Source organism: Micromys minutus (assembly GCF_963924665.1).
Source record: "Micromys minutus genome assembly, chromosome: 25".
Taxonomy (NCBI): Eukaryota; Metazoa; Chordata; class Mammalia; order Rodentia; family Muridae; genus Micromys; species Micromys minutus.
In genome coordinates this window covers 25,767,390-25,782,860 of record NC_137960.1, presented here as the reverse complement: position 1 = coordinate 25,782,860, position 15,471 = coordinate 25,767,390, and the positions used below count along the sequence as shown (strand labels likewise).

Genomic DNA, 15,471 nt, shown 5'->3' with positions numbered 1-15,471 from the left:
AAAGAAAAATTAGAGGTAATGGTGGACCAGGAATAGGGTCGTTGTGATCTCCTGACTGCTTCATTCTTGTTTTGGGCGACGTTTCTAGAGAGTCCAGAAAAGTGGGGGTAGGGATGTTTGTCCAGTCTTAAGAGTTGGCTGTTTCCTTGTTGTCCAGGGTCTGTGGAACCATCTGAGGATAGGTCAGAAGGAACAGGTCCAGTGGAAGCATCTGTGTCTGAGAGAGAAGGCTGAAGCATCTGTAGGTTGCTTCTCTGGAGCTGTTCTAGATGTAATAAGCACCTGGACTTGACAAGATGCTGGAACACACATATGTATACATTATAGGTAGAGATTAAGTACATTTGGTTTGGAAAAAAGAAAAAAATTTCAGGAGCAGTCCTAATGCTGCCATTCCTCCCCTTTTCTTATCGTAAAAAGGAGAAAAGGGGGAGGGAGAGGCCGATGGTGAAAGGAGAATAGGGGCAGTGAGAGTCTCATTGGCTACTTATAAAATACATTCTTGTATATGAGAGATGTAGTAACAGTAAGATGGAGAAGCTTTTTATAGCCCTAAGATGGGCTGACATTTTGGGTTTTTGTGCTGGTGGCAGCCAGTAGTCTGCTAAATTAATAGATTCCGATGGTTTTTAATCTGTAGTTCCAGGATGTTAGTTCTGACACAGAAGTGAGCAAGAGGCTGCTCTGGAACTAACCTAGCCCAAAGTAAGTGTATGCAAGAGCAAGGGTAAAGAAACAGAAATGGCCACTCTTTGGGTAGAAAAGGTAGTGTTTATTCCAAACAACCAAGGTTGTTTCTTTCAGGAAAAGCAGAGAAAAGAGAGATGGGTGAATTCGTATCTGGGGAGGAAAGGCAGGAGCCAGGATGATGGCTAGAGGGCTTTGAATTGTTTAACAAGTTCTTGTAAGGACAGGAGAGCCCGGAGGCTAGCATACAGATGTAAATCCATTTCTGCCAGAGGCAAGGGAAATGACAGCTTTTGAAACAGTTTCTAAGGAATGCAGGCTTTTATCTAACTGCCAGAAATCCTCCAAAGTCCAGGTTGAGTCTAAATTAGATTCAATTTGGAGTCAATGGGGGGCAGCTCTTTTCGGGGGTGGGGTGGGGGTGGGGTCGGATACCCTTTGGATTTGACAATAAGGTATTTAATATCTGGAACTGCTCCCATCTAACCTCTCCACTGCGGTTTTAATCGGTCTTTGCAGACACAGATTCTTTTCAGTTTTCGTGTACAAGTTTATTCACAATCTTGAGACTATTACTTAAAACAATTTGTGTGTACATGAGGACGTGTGTGTGTGTGTGTGTCCGCGCTATGGAACCGGTTGCTGAGAACTGAACTTTGGCCCTTCAGAGGAGCAGCAAGCGCTCTTAACTGCGGAGCCATCTTTCCAGCAAGAAGACATTATTACTCTTAATATTCTATTATAATATGTTCTGCTCACTGTTAAGTCACATAACAGGTCCCCAAAAGGCAATGCTGCTGACAATGTCCTAATTGACTGCCTCGATTCTTACCCAGACAGAAACCTAAATTCATCATTCCTCAAAGCTTGGTGAAGCCTGCTTGTTTCGCAGGAAATCTACCACTTCCCTTCTCTGCCCGTAACCGCCAACTACCCCGGGGGGGGTGTGCATCTCTTCATGTAACGCTAATATTTCCACTCTGGCTTATCTAAGTAGAAAGTCTCTGTCCAAATAACCTTTATTCTACTGAAACCGGAGGCAATGATGGAGTTTGTCTCTTTAAACCAACTGTTGATTAAATGCAGCAGAGAAGGTCGGATTCTTGGGCACTGTCATTTTGGGGCCCGTTTAGTGACGTAGCACTCGTGGAAATAGACTTTCCCGGGGAAGGGAGTTATTCTCAAACGCTTGCGAAACGGTCACGTAGTCTGAAGGGCGGGCGGGGTGACAGCGAGCAGGCGCGTCAGGCCGCAGCGTGGCGCACACGGATGACGCACGTCGCACGCACCGTCCCCATCCGCTCGCGACGGAGCTGCGTCACGGGTGTTCGGCGCTCGGCTCCTGGAGATCGCAGCGGCTGTAGGCCCCAGGGCTGGCGTGCGGCTCCGGGGGAGCCTGGTCGGCGGCGCGATGCGGCGCAGCAAGGCCGAGGTGGAGCGGTACATCGCCTCGGTGCAGGGCTCCGCCCCGTCGCCCCGAGAGGTTAGTAGGTCTGGCCGGGCCGGCAGTGTGCGCTGGCGTCATGGCTCCCGGCGGCCTCGGTTCCCGCTTGAGTGGAGGCGGTCGCGGGCGGCGTGGCGCTGCTGAGCACGGGAGGCGTGGGGATTGCGGCCGCCCGCGTTTCCTCTTCATGGCGGTCCGCGGGCCGGCTCGGGCCTGGCTTCCTCGGCCTCGGCTCCGTAGGCCGGCGTGGGGCTCTCTGCGGGGCTCGTCCGGCAGGCGCCTCGGGTCTCCGGGATAGCCAGGCCCTGTCACGGCGGCCGTTGTCTCCCGGGAAGGCTGACGCCGCACGGCGGTGGGCTTTTACGGTTGTGTGGGTGGCCCTGCGGACGAAACAGAAGCAGCCACATTCGTAAGGGCGCGTCAGCACAAATGACAAGGAAGGCCCATAATTTGAGTCTTCTATTGCTGTGCCCGACTCCTTACATCCTCCCCTTTCCCCAGACCTCTTTTGGAAACTGCTAGTCTTTTGTTTTTTTTTTTCTAAGTTTTTTATTTAAAGGAGGAAGGTCAGGAACTTCTTCCAGGCAGTAGTTGCAATGCCTCAACATTTCTAACGTTATTTCGTAATATGCTCTGTAGGTTTTCTTTTTTTTTTTCCTTAACGTCATTAATGTGTTGTATTTATTTTGGGTTTTTCAAGAGTGTTTGCCGGTGGAGAGAGATGTACAGAGGATCTAGAGTCAATTTTTTGGGGGGGTGAGGGGGGGGGGAATTGAACAATCTTAAGTTCTGCCATTTGTAAAATGTAATTTGGTACGGTATAGTTCTCATCGATAAAACGGAATTTTGACCTTGTTAGTGTTACCAAGGATGATTCATGTTACCAGGGCTTCAATTTATTCATACAAAGCACAGTTCAGTTGTATATTATTATTTTTTTAATTCTGAAAAATAGTTGTCTCTGAGGGTTTTACGGTCATTTATAGATACCAAAGTTCATGCACATACAAGTCCCTTTGTAAAATGGCATAATTTTTTTATTTAAAGTCTCTTCTTTAGATGCCTTCTATGGGCTAAATAATCCAGTCCAGTAAATCCACGACCTCCTCCCCTAATCGAATCCAAAGCGGTTTTCAAAGTTCATTTAGTGCTGGTATGCCAAAAGTGGGAAATTTTACACTCAGTTTCCTCTGATGGATCAAAATCAAAATGCCAGGGTACAAAAAAATTATCCTATGAAAGTGCTTTTAGGTTTCTGTCTATAAGGTGTACATTAGACAAATGTGTTTATATTTAGACTTGGGTCTTGTCACCAGGATCTCTTAACATGCTTGAATATATTTAAAAATTAAAGAATTTTGAAATGTAAATACAGAAAATATTCAATTAAAAAAATCTAAACAACAAACACTAAAAAACACGACTCTGAAATCTACAACTGCCAAACGTTTCAGATAAAGCCTACTCAACTAATAGTATCTAATACGGTGTAAATGGGTAATTATGTTAGGAACCATTTCAAAGTCTCTACTCAATTCTGACTTTTGAGTTCTTTTTGTTTTGAGACAGGGTTTCTATTATGTTCTGGAACTCACTCTGTAGACCAGGCTGGTCTCAAACTCACAGAGATCCACATGCCTCTTCTGGGATTGATTTCTGGGATTGAAGGTGTGTGCTACCAAAATATTTTTTTTTAAATATTACTTTATCTAAGGTTGGTTAGGTTGGTTAGGTTGACTTGACTTGGATGGTTTGACAACTATAAAAAATGTTGTTTTAACTAGTTTCAGTCATTGTTCACTTTTGTGGCATTTACCTTCAGAGTGAGTTGTTCAGTCATAACCCTTATTTCTTTTTTTTTTTTTGGTATTTTTTAAGTTATGCCAAGCAAGTTCTGTAACCATTAAGAAATAATGATCTTTTTTTTTTGTGCTCCTGGTAACCTCTTTTTCTATTTATGAATTTGGTTTTTCATTTTTAAAGTTTGTAGGATCTGATATTTGTTTTTGGTATATTTTAAAGGTCATCCATGTTGTAGCAGGTGTTTCGAGTCTTAGTACATTTATTTATCTAAATTAGTTTTTGAGATGGGGTTTCTCTCCGTAGCCCAAGCCTTCCTGGAACTAACTTCGCAGACCTGGCTGGTTCGAACTCAAGAGATCCACCTGCCTCTGTTTCCTGAGTGCTGGGATTAAGATGTATGCTTCTACTGCCCAGCTTTTTTTGGGGGGCATGATATTCTTACACCTTTCAAATGACTCCGTTTTATGTTTGTATTATCTTAGGTATGCCACCGTTTGGTTATTCATTTACTGTTTCTTCAGGTTACTTATATCTTTTGCCTAATATATATAATAAAATGAATACTGATATAAAAACATTTGAGTGCTTGCTCTTAATTCCCTTGAGTTACATGGAGAAATAATTATTGGGCTGTATATTAATTGGTGTTTTCTGGGGACTCTTCTACAGTGACTGTACTTGCTGTCAATTTTTGAGGCTTCAGTTTCTCCATGTTCTTACCAATGCTTGATACTTAAATTTATTATCTTCCTGCATTTTATTTTGGGAGTGTGTGTGTGTGTGTGTGTGTGTGTGTGTGTGTGTGTGTGTGTGTGTGTATGTATGTATGTATGTAGGTTTCATGTGTGTGGAAGTTAAAGGCAAGTTTGCTGGAGTTGTTTTTCTACCATGTGAGGCCTAGTGATGGCATTTAGGTCTTTAGGCTTAATGGCTGGTACCTTTACTTACTGAAGCCATCTTGCCAGTCCTAATTATTTTCAGTCTTTAAAAAAAATTATTTTTATGTGTATAGGTGTATTGTCTACATGTATGTCTATGTATCCTGTGCGTGCTTGTGCCCAAGGAGGCCATAAGAATGCATCAGATCCCCTGGTACTGGAGTTGGAGATGGTTGTGAGCCTCTGCCTACGTGCTGGGAATCAAACTGAGATTCTTTCAAAGAGCAGGCAGTGAGTGCTCTTAACCACTAAGCAATCTTTGCAGTTTCAGTTATCTTAAACATTATGTTTGTATAGTTTACAAATTTATAGTAGTGGTATTTCTTCTCTGCTTGTCCTAATGAACTTGCAAAAGCACCTTCAGTCACAGATATACATTGATTGTATAGTTAAATATGTTTTTTTTTGAGTAAATAAAGATAATACCAAATTATAACTTATTCTGACTTAGCTAAAAATTTAAGAGCTGGAGAGAAGGCTTAGAGGTTAAGAGCACTCATTGCTCTTACAGAAGATGCTGGCTTAGTTCTCAGTACCCACATAGTGGCTCATAATTTGAGTTCCGGGAATACAACACTGGTTTCTGACCTCCAGCATCTGACGTGTATGTGGTATGCATAACCTACAAGCAGATAAGACACTCAAGCATATAAAATGGATAAACAAACTGTAAAAAAATTGAAAGTAAAATATAACTTGTCATGTCATGCTCAATTTTCAGATATAATCTTGTAAATCATTTGTAAAGTTGGGTAGTAGAAGGCGCTATTAAAAATTAATACATAAGAGAGTAGTTCATACCCATAATCCAGTTTATTTGCAGCCTGAGCTACTGTAGCATTTCAGGTCAGTTTGTACTAGAGTGAGAAGATGGCTTGAAAACAAAACCAGATTCTGTTACACATGGCAATTTGGTTCTTTCCAAAATACGGAGAAAAGGATTGGTTTGTTTAATGAATGGGTTATTTAGTAGGTATTGGTTGGTTAGTAACCTCTAAGAAACAAAGGCCCCAGTGTATACTACTTAGAAAAAAAATAAGTGCTTGTTCCAAAGTAATTTTAGAGAAACTGAAAGAATATAGGGATGAAGATTTTATGAATTTCAAGTGAGAATAGCTTTTCTTAGCATATTACCACTAAAGAGTATACAGCAAAGAAAATAATTTCATTGCTTAAAAAAAAAAAATCAGTCTTGCTTTTGTGACCCCTCTTCTGAATACTAAGTCCTTAGACATTAAGGAAGTGGGAAAAGAAACTTAGCTATTCTTAGATAATCTTACACGGAAATAGAACAAATGGATACAAGCCTTATGGAGTAAGGTCAGGAGATATAAGGCAAAGGGTACGTTTTTATATTGTTTGAACTCTGTGAAATTCAGCCCTAGAAAGTCAGGCCTCTGAAAATTTGTGTGTACTTCTATGTATTGAGTGCCTACAACCCTCCATTCCATTGTTGTAAGCTAGCCCCCAGGGTCTTCTTACCTAAGTGGAGCCTATAGGGATGGATAAACCCTTAGGAAAAACAATCAGGACTTTGATTGCGCTATTAAGGATATTAGCATAATTAGTTAAAATGGCTGTGCCCTGACTGAGTCAGAGGACCCCGGGAGCTTAGCTGAAACAGTGCTGTGTTCCCCAATGAGTTCAGCTAGAATGTCCTAATAATGGTTTAGGTTCCTGTAATTCAGAACTTTAGTTCCCACCCTCCCACCCTCTTCTGAAGGATAATTGCTGAAACAGCTTGTCAGTAGCAGACTGAAGCTACTAGCTGTCATTAATGTCTGAACCAGTTTTCTTAGCAACAGTCCAAAGAGAAGTAAATTGTCTTTCACATAAATAAGAACACAAACATTGCCCCTCCCCTTTGAAAACAGACTTTCCCTACTAATACTTGAGTATCCAAAGACACTGTCAACTTTCATTTTTAATTTCATGTGTACGGAACTTTTGTCTGCATGTAAGTCTAAGTACCACTTGCATGCTTGGTGCCCATGGAGGTTAGAAAGAGGGCTTTGGATTCTTGAAACTTGAGTTACAGACAGTTGTGAGCTGTCATGTAGGTGCTTCTCTTAGCCACCATTTCTCCACCCCTAGAGCATAATCTTGTTTGTAGCTGAATTTTGGACTTGTTTATGGTGTTAAAGATGGATGGTATGACATGGATCTCACAGCAAGGTGTAGTGTGTCTATCCCATCGCTTGGGAGGCTGAGGCAGTAGATCTCTGTGGGAGACGATCCTAGTTCTACTTAATTGCATTCCAGGCTAGCCAAGGCTGCATAGTGAGACCCTGTCTTACAAACAAACAGAAAACCCCAAACACCAAATTTTAGCCTTTTAAAATCCTTGTATAATAAATACTGGTCTGTAAAGAAAATAGTAAGTGGACCAGGGAATTCCCAGTACCTCAATGGTTCTGAAATGCTTTCCCAGGGAGGCTTGGTAGGAAAGGAGTGGTTTCTAGTATGAGTCCCTTTCCCTAGAAAAGTTGGTTTCTGTCTACTGTTGAGTGATGCCAGTAAAACAGTACAAGACATGCTGGGTAATACATAGCCAAGGTATCCTAGCTTGTCTGCATAGTTGTTTTTGTTTTTATTTTGTGTGCGTGCGTGTGCGTGCGTGTGTGTGTGTGTGTGTGTGTGTGTGTGTGTGTGTGTGTGTGTGTGTCTGGCTGGTTTTGAGCTTTAGATGGCTTTGACCTTGTGATCTTTTGCTTCTACCTCCTGAGTGCTTAGGATTATGGATATGAACTGCTTTTTACTGCCTTGAAATGTAGCTTCTGATTTCTGTTTTAACTATTCTTGATTTATTTTTTATGATAGAAATTATAATATTTAGAACCATTAATCTTTAGAACATAAGGCAGCAATTTTGACCTTTTATATGTATATATAATTAGTACTAAACTTGTTTTTGTACTTTGAAAAAGTTGTACAATATTTCAAAATGTGAGCAGTAAAACCACTCAATTCTTTTTATAGAAGTCAATGAAAGGATTCTATTTTGCAAAGCTGTACTATGAAGCTAAAGAATATGATCTTGCTAAAAAGTAAGTGCCAAACTAGAAATATGTTTTAAAGTTTTCATCCTTGTAATAGGAAAAACTGCTAAAGAACACATTTTTCCCTTCAAGTGTATTCTGGAATGAGGGATTTATTGCTCTCAGACATTTGTTAGATTGAGCCTCTAGCAAGTATTTCTTATTGGCTTATATCTAGAACAAAAATTATTTGGTATAAAACACTTTTTCTAAAATTACCCTTGGGTAAGATGAAAGAGATCGTTTCTGTTTGTAAATTTCTTCTTGGTTTAGATATCTGGTGCTTCAGGTAACTGGAGAGACTTAATGCTAGCAGAGACTAGCTAACAGTTCAGTAGTTGCTGTCTTATCAGTAAGGCAAGAGACTTGCTGATTCTAATTTCTTTGCTCCAGATAGCCTAGAGGTGGGAGTTAAGAGGGAGAGAGATTATAAAAGCAGTGCTAGGAAGAGGGGACTTGCTAGTGAGAAAGGCTGTAACCTTGGTTTTACAAGAATAGTTCTTTAAAGTCACACTTAGTTACTTATCTCTGATGAATTTTATGTATGAACTAGGGGCTCTGGGTCCAATTTCTAGCAACCCCTCCCAAAAGGAAAGGGAAATGGACATATGGTATGTTTTCCGTAGTGCTGAGGTGGTGATGTGAGAACTTTTCTTCCTTAGTTTTGGTCTTTGGTCTATTTCTCTTGCATTGTTAAGGAACCTAGAAGATAACTGATTTTTGGTTGTTACTTGTTTTAATAGTATTTGATACAAGAAATAGAAATTAGGCTGGTGAGATAGATGGCTTACTGAGTAAAGGCACTTACCACCAGCCTGAGGATCCCAGCTGGACCTCTGAAACCGCTTGTAGTAGAAGGAGAGGACAAACTACTTCAAGTTCTCCTTTGATTTCCATGTACACACTACAGAATACACACTCCCTCCAAAACTGAGGATGGATAAAAAAAGAAAATTAGTCCTATTTGGTTAATCAAGTAATTTTTCTTCTGTTCAAATTTAGCTATGTATGGCATTTAGATACTGTTTTTTTGTTTAGACACTGTTCTCTTAGTTTGGGAAACGGTTCCTTAGTGTTTTACGTATTTTCACTTTAAAATTTTATTGTTTATAGATTATAATCATTTTGCTTATTATGTGAAATTCTTCAATGTTTTACTAAATGATCAGGAAGAAAAACAATTTATGTGGTCATTTCTGGAAAAATTATTTGGCAAATGTAGCACTTTGTGGTAAAATGGGGGGCAGGATTGAGGGCTTAGTGGTTAGGAGTGCTCAGATGCTATTGCACAGGAAGTGTTAAAGATTTAGAAACACCTGTAATTTGTTCTTCAGGAGAGCTGATGCCACTTTCTGGTCTCCATGGGCGCCAGGCACCATGTGGCACAAATATACATATACTGGCACTAAATACACATAAAATAAAAGTATATAAATCTTGAATAAAATAGTAAAATGAGTAAACATGTTATTAGCTCTGTATGCTTGTTAGCTACTTTGCAATGAATATGTTTGAACTCCATGTTAAATAAGTAATGGTAACCAGTAATTAAACTCCAATAAAATAACTGGATGGTTGCCTGGTTTAGGCTGTACTCTGTCAGCATTGCCGTCTAGTTTTAAGTTGATTATTTTTGTATTTTAATTATTTTAATGTACATATTCAGTATAGTATGTTTACTTTGTTATTTTTGTATTTCAAAACAGATACATTTCTACGTATATTAATGTGCAAGAGAGGGACCCTAAAGCCCACAGATTTTTGGGTCTTCTTTATGAAGTTGAAGAAAATACAGACAAAGCTGTAGAATGTTACAAGGTAATGATGTGATTAAAGTACAGGTTATGAGGCTGGAACAATTAAGTTCACTGGCTGCTTTTCCAGAGGAGCTGAGTTTTATTTCCAGCACCCACATGGTGGTTCACAGCCTTTTGTAATTACATTTCAAAGAGGTCTGACATGTCTGGCCTCCCTGGCACATACATAGTGCACAGACATACTTGCAGGCTAAAAACCAGTACACATTAAAAAAAAAAAAGTACAACCTTACAGGGGTTGTAATAAATAACCATGGCATGTAATAAATAATCCATACAAATTTTTATTCTTTAAAAATTTCCTAAGTAATGCAAAATTTGTTTTTACAAAAATTTGTTTTGTTTTTTTGAAGGCATTTTATATAGTGCTGGCTGAACTAGAAATTGCTGTGTTGCCTAAGCTGGTCTTAAACTCAGAGATTCTCCTGCTTCTGCCTCCTGAGTGCTAAAATGAAAGGTGTGGGATATGGGGCTACCACACCCACTCCACAAAAAATATTGATGCTTTACCAGCTTTAAAATAACATCATTTAGGAATAGGATTTTTAGAGGCTGGACAGGTGGCTCAGGTTAAGACTACTTCTACTCTTATTACTGAGTTAAGTTCCCAGCACCTATATGGGACTGCTCAGCCACCTGGAATTCTAGTTTTAGAGGATCAGACACTTTCTTTAGGCCTCTTTGTGTACCTACATTTATGTGGGGCCTCGCGCAAATACATACAATTTTTAAAAATTTAAAAATCTTTGAAAACTAGATATTTAATGTGAACAGTTTTTATTAAATGACTTTATGTACTTATACCTGATACAATTAAAATTTTCTATTTTCGGCATTTTTTTCTGACATTAGCGTTCAGTGGAATTAAACCCAACGCAAAAAGATCTAGTGTTGAAGATTGCAGAATTGCTTTGTAAAAATGATGTGACCGATGGAAGAGCGAAATACTGGGTTGAAAGAGCAGCCAAACTCTTTCCAGGAAGTCCTGCCATTTATAAGTTAAAGGTAAAGCCTCAAATCAAGAAACATGCATGGAGAAAACTAAGTGTCTTAGGGGTTTTAATGTTATGACATTATGATGCCACGACCAAGGCAGGTCTTATACAGGACATTTAATTGGGCTGCCTTACAGGTTCAGAGGATTAGTCCATCATCATCAAGGTGGGAGCAGGGCAGCGTTTAGGCAGCCATGATGCAGGCAGAGCTGAGAGTTCTACATCTTCGTCTGAAGGCGGCTAGGATGAGAGTCTTAAAGCCCACACCAACAGTGACACAACCTCTCCAACAAGGCCACACCAACTCCACCAGGGGCCACACCTCCTAATAGTGCCACTTCCTGAGTCAAGTATATTTAAACCATCACATTCCACTCTCTGGCCCCCATAGGCTTGTTCAAACATATAAATCTATGGGGGCCGTACTTAAACATATCAATGTAAAATACATTTAGTCCAACTTCAAAGTTCCCCTTAGTCAGTCCATATCAGTCTCAACAGTGTTAAAAGTCCTAAGTTTCTTTCAAGATTCACCCACTTAAGTGTAATCCCCAAAGCAAGACAGGAAACCAGCTGGACAAACTCCAAACTCTGCATCTCTATGTCAAAGGAGTCTTCAGATCTCCAATTCTTTTTTCATCTTTGTTGACTGCAACACATTTCTTTCTCCTGGGCTGGTTCCACTCCGTTAGCAGCTTTCCTCAGCAGATAGCCCATGGCTCTAGCATCTCAAACATCTTGGAGTCTTCAAGGCAGCTTCATTGTTACAGCTTCTTGTTCCAGTGTCTGGGATCCACACATGATTATCTGGGCTCCTCCAAAGGGCTGGTGTCACTTCTCCAGCTCTGCCCTCTGTAACACTCTAAAGCTCTAGTTGATCCACTCCACTGCCTCTGCTGTTCTTGGTGATCATCCCATGGGACTGGCATCTCTAATACACTGGGGTCTTCCATTGCAAATAGGCTTCACCAATGGCCTCTCATAGACTCTCTTCATAGTGCCAAGCCTCAACTTCTTTGCATGACCCTTCAATTCTGTCATCAACTGCAACTGAGGCTGCACCTTCACCAATGGCCTTCCATGGCCTCTCACAGTGCCAGGCCTCAGCTGTTCTTCATGAGCTCTTCATGCCTTCAAATCCAGAACCACCTGGGTGACTTACACATTACCAAGTACAGCTGCTGCATCTTTGGAACACAGCTTCTTTGTGCTCTCAGAAAACTTCCCAGAAGATTTCACCTCATTGATGCTGGTGTCTTCTTAATCACCACTAATTTTTAAGCTCCAGCTGACCAGCATCAGTTGTTCAGTAGACTCTTCTATTCTGGACTCTAAAGCCAGAGCCACATGGCCAAAGCCTGAGTTCTGCTGTTTGCTGGGGCTGGAACATGACCCCCCTAGTTCTGTTACATTCTTAGCAGGTTTCTGTTTTCTAAATCCTCATAGCCTAAGCTTGGCTGTCCTTGAACTTGCTCTGTAGACCGACTTTGACCATACCTGGATATAAATTTAGCTGGGTAGGATCTTGCCCCAAAGTCCTACTCCCTTAATTTGCTATTTTCTAGAACACAGGATTCAGCTCCATTTTATTTCCTGGTGCCCCTCATCCTTGAATGATATCGTTTATGTTTTTCCTTTCTAAGTTTGCTACACTTGTTTAAAATGCTCTTCATTAGATTTAACCAGAGAACAAAGTCCCTACTGGCATATACAAACCATCACATTAACATACACTCAGTTTTAGGATTGTGAAGCTTAAATACTTCTTAATAGCTAACTTAACAGAACAGCAAGTTCATGCTTTCTTCAAAATGTTCAAATAATTCCTTTAAAACATTTCTGAGTGTCTTATTAGGTAGTATAAAACGTTACAGATGATACCTCAATAATCCTTCTGCAATCATGTTTTAGTGATTTTGCAGTTTCGTAGTTTATACATTGTAGTTAGTATGGTAGATTGTATCATTTTGTAATCAGTGGAAGTAAGGGGTGTATGTGTGTGGGGGTAAGGTGTAAATGAAGCTCTATCTGGAATAAAATCTTTGGTTCATTGGATAATTATCTACAGGTCAAAAACTTAGAATTATTATAAAAAAGTGTATTCTGGCCTGTCAGGGTAGAGCATGTCTTTAGTCCCAGCACTTGGGAAGCAGAGAAAACTAGGTATTACTCAACATTTAATGACTTTTCTCCCAAATAGGAACAGCTTTTAGACTGTAAAGGTGAAGATGGATGGAATAAACTTTTTGACTTGATTCAGTCAGAACTTTATGCAAGACCTGATGATGTTCATGTAAATATCCGACTAGTGGAGCTGTATCGTTCAAATAGAAGATTGAAGGATGCTGTGGCCCACTGCCACGAGGCAGACAGGAACATAGCTTTACGTTCAAGTTTAGAGTGGAATTCATGTGTTGTACAGACTCTTAAGGTTGGTGAAAGATTCTTCTCTGCAGTGTTCTAACACTTATATTTCTTTCATTGGTATAGCATAACTGTAAAATGAAACTTGGGCTAAGTTCAATTTAAATGAATACATTGGGAAATAAATTCAGTATTGTGTGTATTTGGTGTTTTTATTTATAAGGCTAGTGTAAAAACACTCATTTTTGCAGTTATAAGAGTGGGCCAAGGAGTTTGTAGGCATACAATGCTCAGTTTTTGAAAATCTTTTGAAGTTTTGTAACTTTCTGTGTTTTTCTTAAAAAAGGAATATCTGGAATCTCTGCAGTGTTTGGACTCTGATAAAAGTACTTGGAGAGCAACCAATAAAGACTTACTTCTAGCCTATGCTAACCTTATGCTGCTCACACTTTCCACCAGAGATGTGCAGGAGAGTAGAGAACTACTGGAAAGGTATGTTGATGTTGAGAGAGTGTGCACGTGAACACACTTAAAAATGACAGATTTTCTTTTTTGCAATAATTGGTCTAGATTTCTTTATGTAGTTAGGATTCCTCTAATTTACCTACGTTTCATACAATAAAATACTCAGAGAAAAACTACTTTTGCTATTATGGGAATTTTATATAATTATATACAACTTGTTATTTTTTTGGTAATTTTTAAGTTACATTCTTTTATGTATATGTCATAGTGGAGGTATGAAGGCCAGAGGATAACTTAGAGGAGTTAGTTTTGTTGTTCCATTTTGTGGGTCCTGGGGAAGGAATTCATCCCTCACAAAAACATGACTTTGTATAAGGACACGGGCTAATAGGAGTGTAGGGACCACTACTTGACTTTGAAAATAAAGGATTGGCTGGATCATGGTGTCAAAAATTGCATGCTTTCAGTTCCAGCACTCAGGCGGAAACAGGCAGATCTCTTGAGTGCAAGGCCAGCCTGGTCTAGAAAGTGAGTTCAGGACAGCCAGAGCTACACAGAGAAAGACCCTGTCTTAATGGCTCAGTGGTTAAGAGCCATTAAGGACAGGACTGCTCTTCTAGAGGTCCTGAGTTCAATTCCTAGCAACCACATGGTGGCTTACAACCATCTGTAATGGGATCTGATGACCTCTTCTGGTGTGTCTGAAGACAGATACAGAGTGTTCACATTCATAAAATGAATAAATAAAAAGACCTCAAAAAACAAAACCCTAAAAGTTAAAGAACTGTTGAAAACTATTCATTGGAACAAGTAAGCCCATAGCAATAATAACATGGGTTTTGAAAAATAAGGGAGTTTCTTAAACAACAAAGTTGTGAGAAAATAAGACTTTTACATTTTGGTGATATAACATCTGTCTTAATTGAACACAACTAGATTCTCAACTATCATTCTGTATGTTTCATGTTTGAATTCTCTGAAAAATTCATTTGTGCATGTGTGGGAAAATAAGTATAAAGGGGCAAACATTTCTTGTTTCTTAGCATTACTACAGGAATAGATTTAAACTCAGAGAAACCCCTAAGAGGTCTTTGAGAACCCATAGAAATCCTCAGATCTTATTTGGTAGAAAGTTTGTTGCTCTCATTTCTTGAGATAAGCTGCTTTAAAATAATCCTCCATATAGTGTGAGACTTGTAGGAATTGATCACTAGATTTTAAAAATATTAATTAAAATATAAAATAAAAAATTCTGAACTATGTCTTATTCTCATTTACTATTAGATATTTACATTTTATCAATAATTTGATTTCTTTTTTTGTGACTAATAGATATTTTGGAATAGGTTATCCTTGTGAGTGTGTTTAAGATTGAAGTGTTATTAACTAAGTGCTGGATGAAAATTCCCACTAGATCTTTGATGTATGATTATCCACTAGGCTGGTTCATCTGTGAAGTGTGAATGAGGAAGATGAAATTTAACATAGGTCTTAGTAATTTTATTGAATTAAATAATGAAACTGATTAGTCACATTGCTGTAGGTGTGAAGTACTTGTTTATACTTTTAATTTTACAGTTTTGATAGTGCTCTTCAGTCTGTGAAGTCTTCTGTGGGTGGAAATGATGAGCTATCAGCCACTTTCCTAGAAACTAAAGGACATTTCTACATGCATGTTGGCTCTCTGCTTTTGAAGATGGGTCAGCAGAGTGACATCCAGTGGCGAGCTCTTTCTGAGCTGGCTGCATTGTGCTATCTCATAGCATTTCAGGTAAGCCTTTTCCAGTTTTAGGTGTAGTTATTTCAAAAAGACTATTGCATTTCTCATAGAGATATAGCATAGTGTATAATAAAAATATGTGAATAAATATCGTGTTAAAATTAAGATAAAAGTTAGTTTGATGAATAACTATAACAAGG

General features: G+C 39.3%; 1 protein-coding gene across 2 annotated transcripts in view; it reads left to right on the top strand.

The window, feature by feature from the left end:
* The first annotated feature begins 2,022 nt into the window (after positions 1-2,022).
* LOC308436581 (E3 SUMO-protein ligase RanBP2) overlaps positions 2,023-15,471 on the top strand; it is a 51,684-nt gene continuing 38,235 nt past the window's right edge. For both annotated transcript variants that reach the window (XM_080937549.1, XM_080937548.1), the window contains exons 1-7: positions 2,023-2,170; positions 7,852-7,919; positions 9,617-9,728; positions 10,580-10,732; positions 12,923-13,153; positions 13,433-13,578; positions 15,130-15,322. In XM_080937549.1, the coding sequence (XP_080793675.1) occupies positions 2,099-2,170; positions 7,852-7,919; positions 9,617-9,728; positions 10,580-10,732; positions 12,923-13,153; positions 13,433-13,578; positions 15,130-15,322 (975 nt within the window). In that variant the 5' untranslated portion in view covers positions 2,023-2,098. The remainder of the gene's footprint in view (positions 2,171-7,851; positions 7,920-9,616; positions 9,729-10,579; positions 10,733-12,922; positions 13,154-13,432; positions 13,579-15,129; positions 15,323-15,471) is intronic.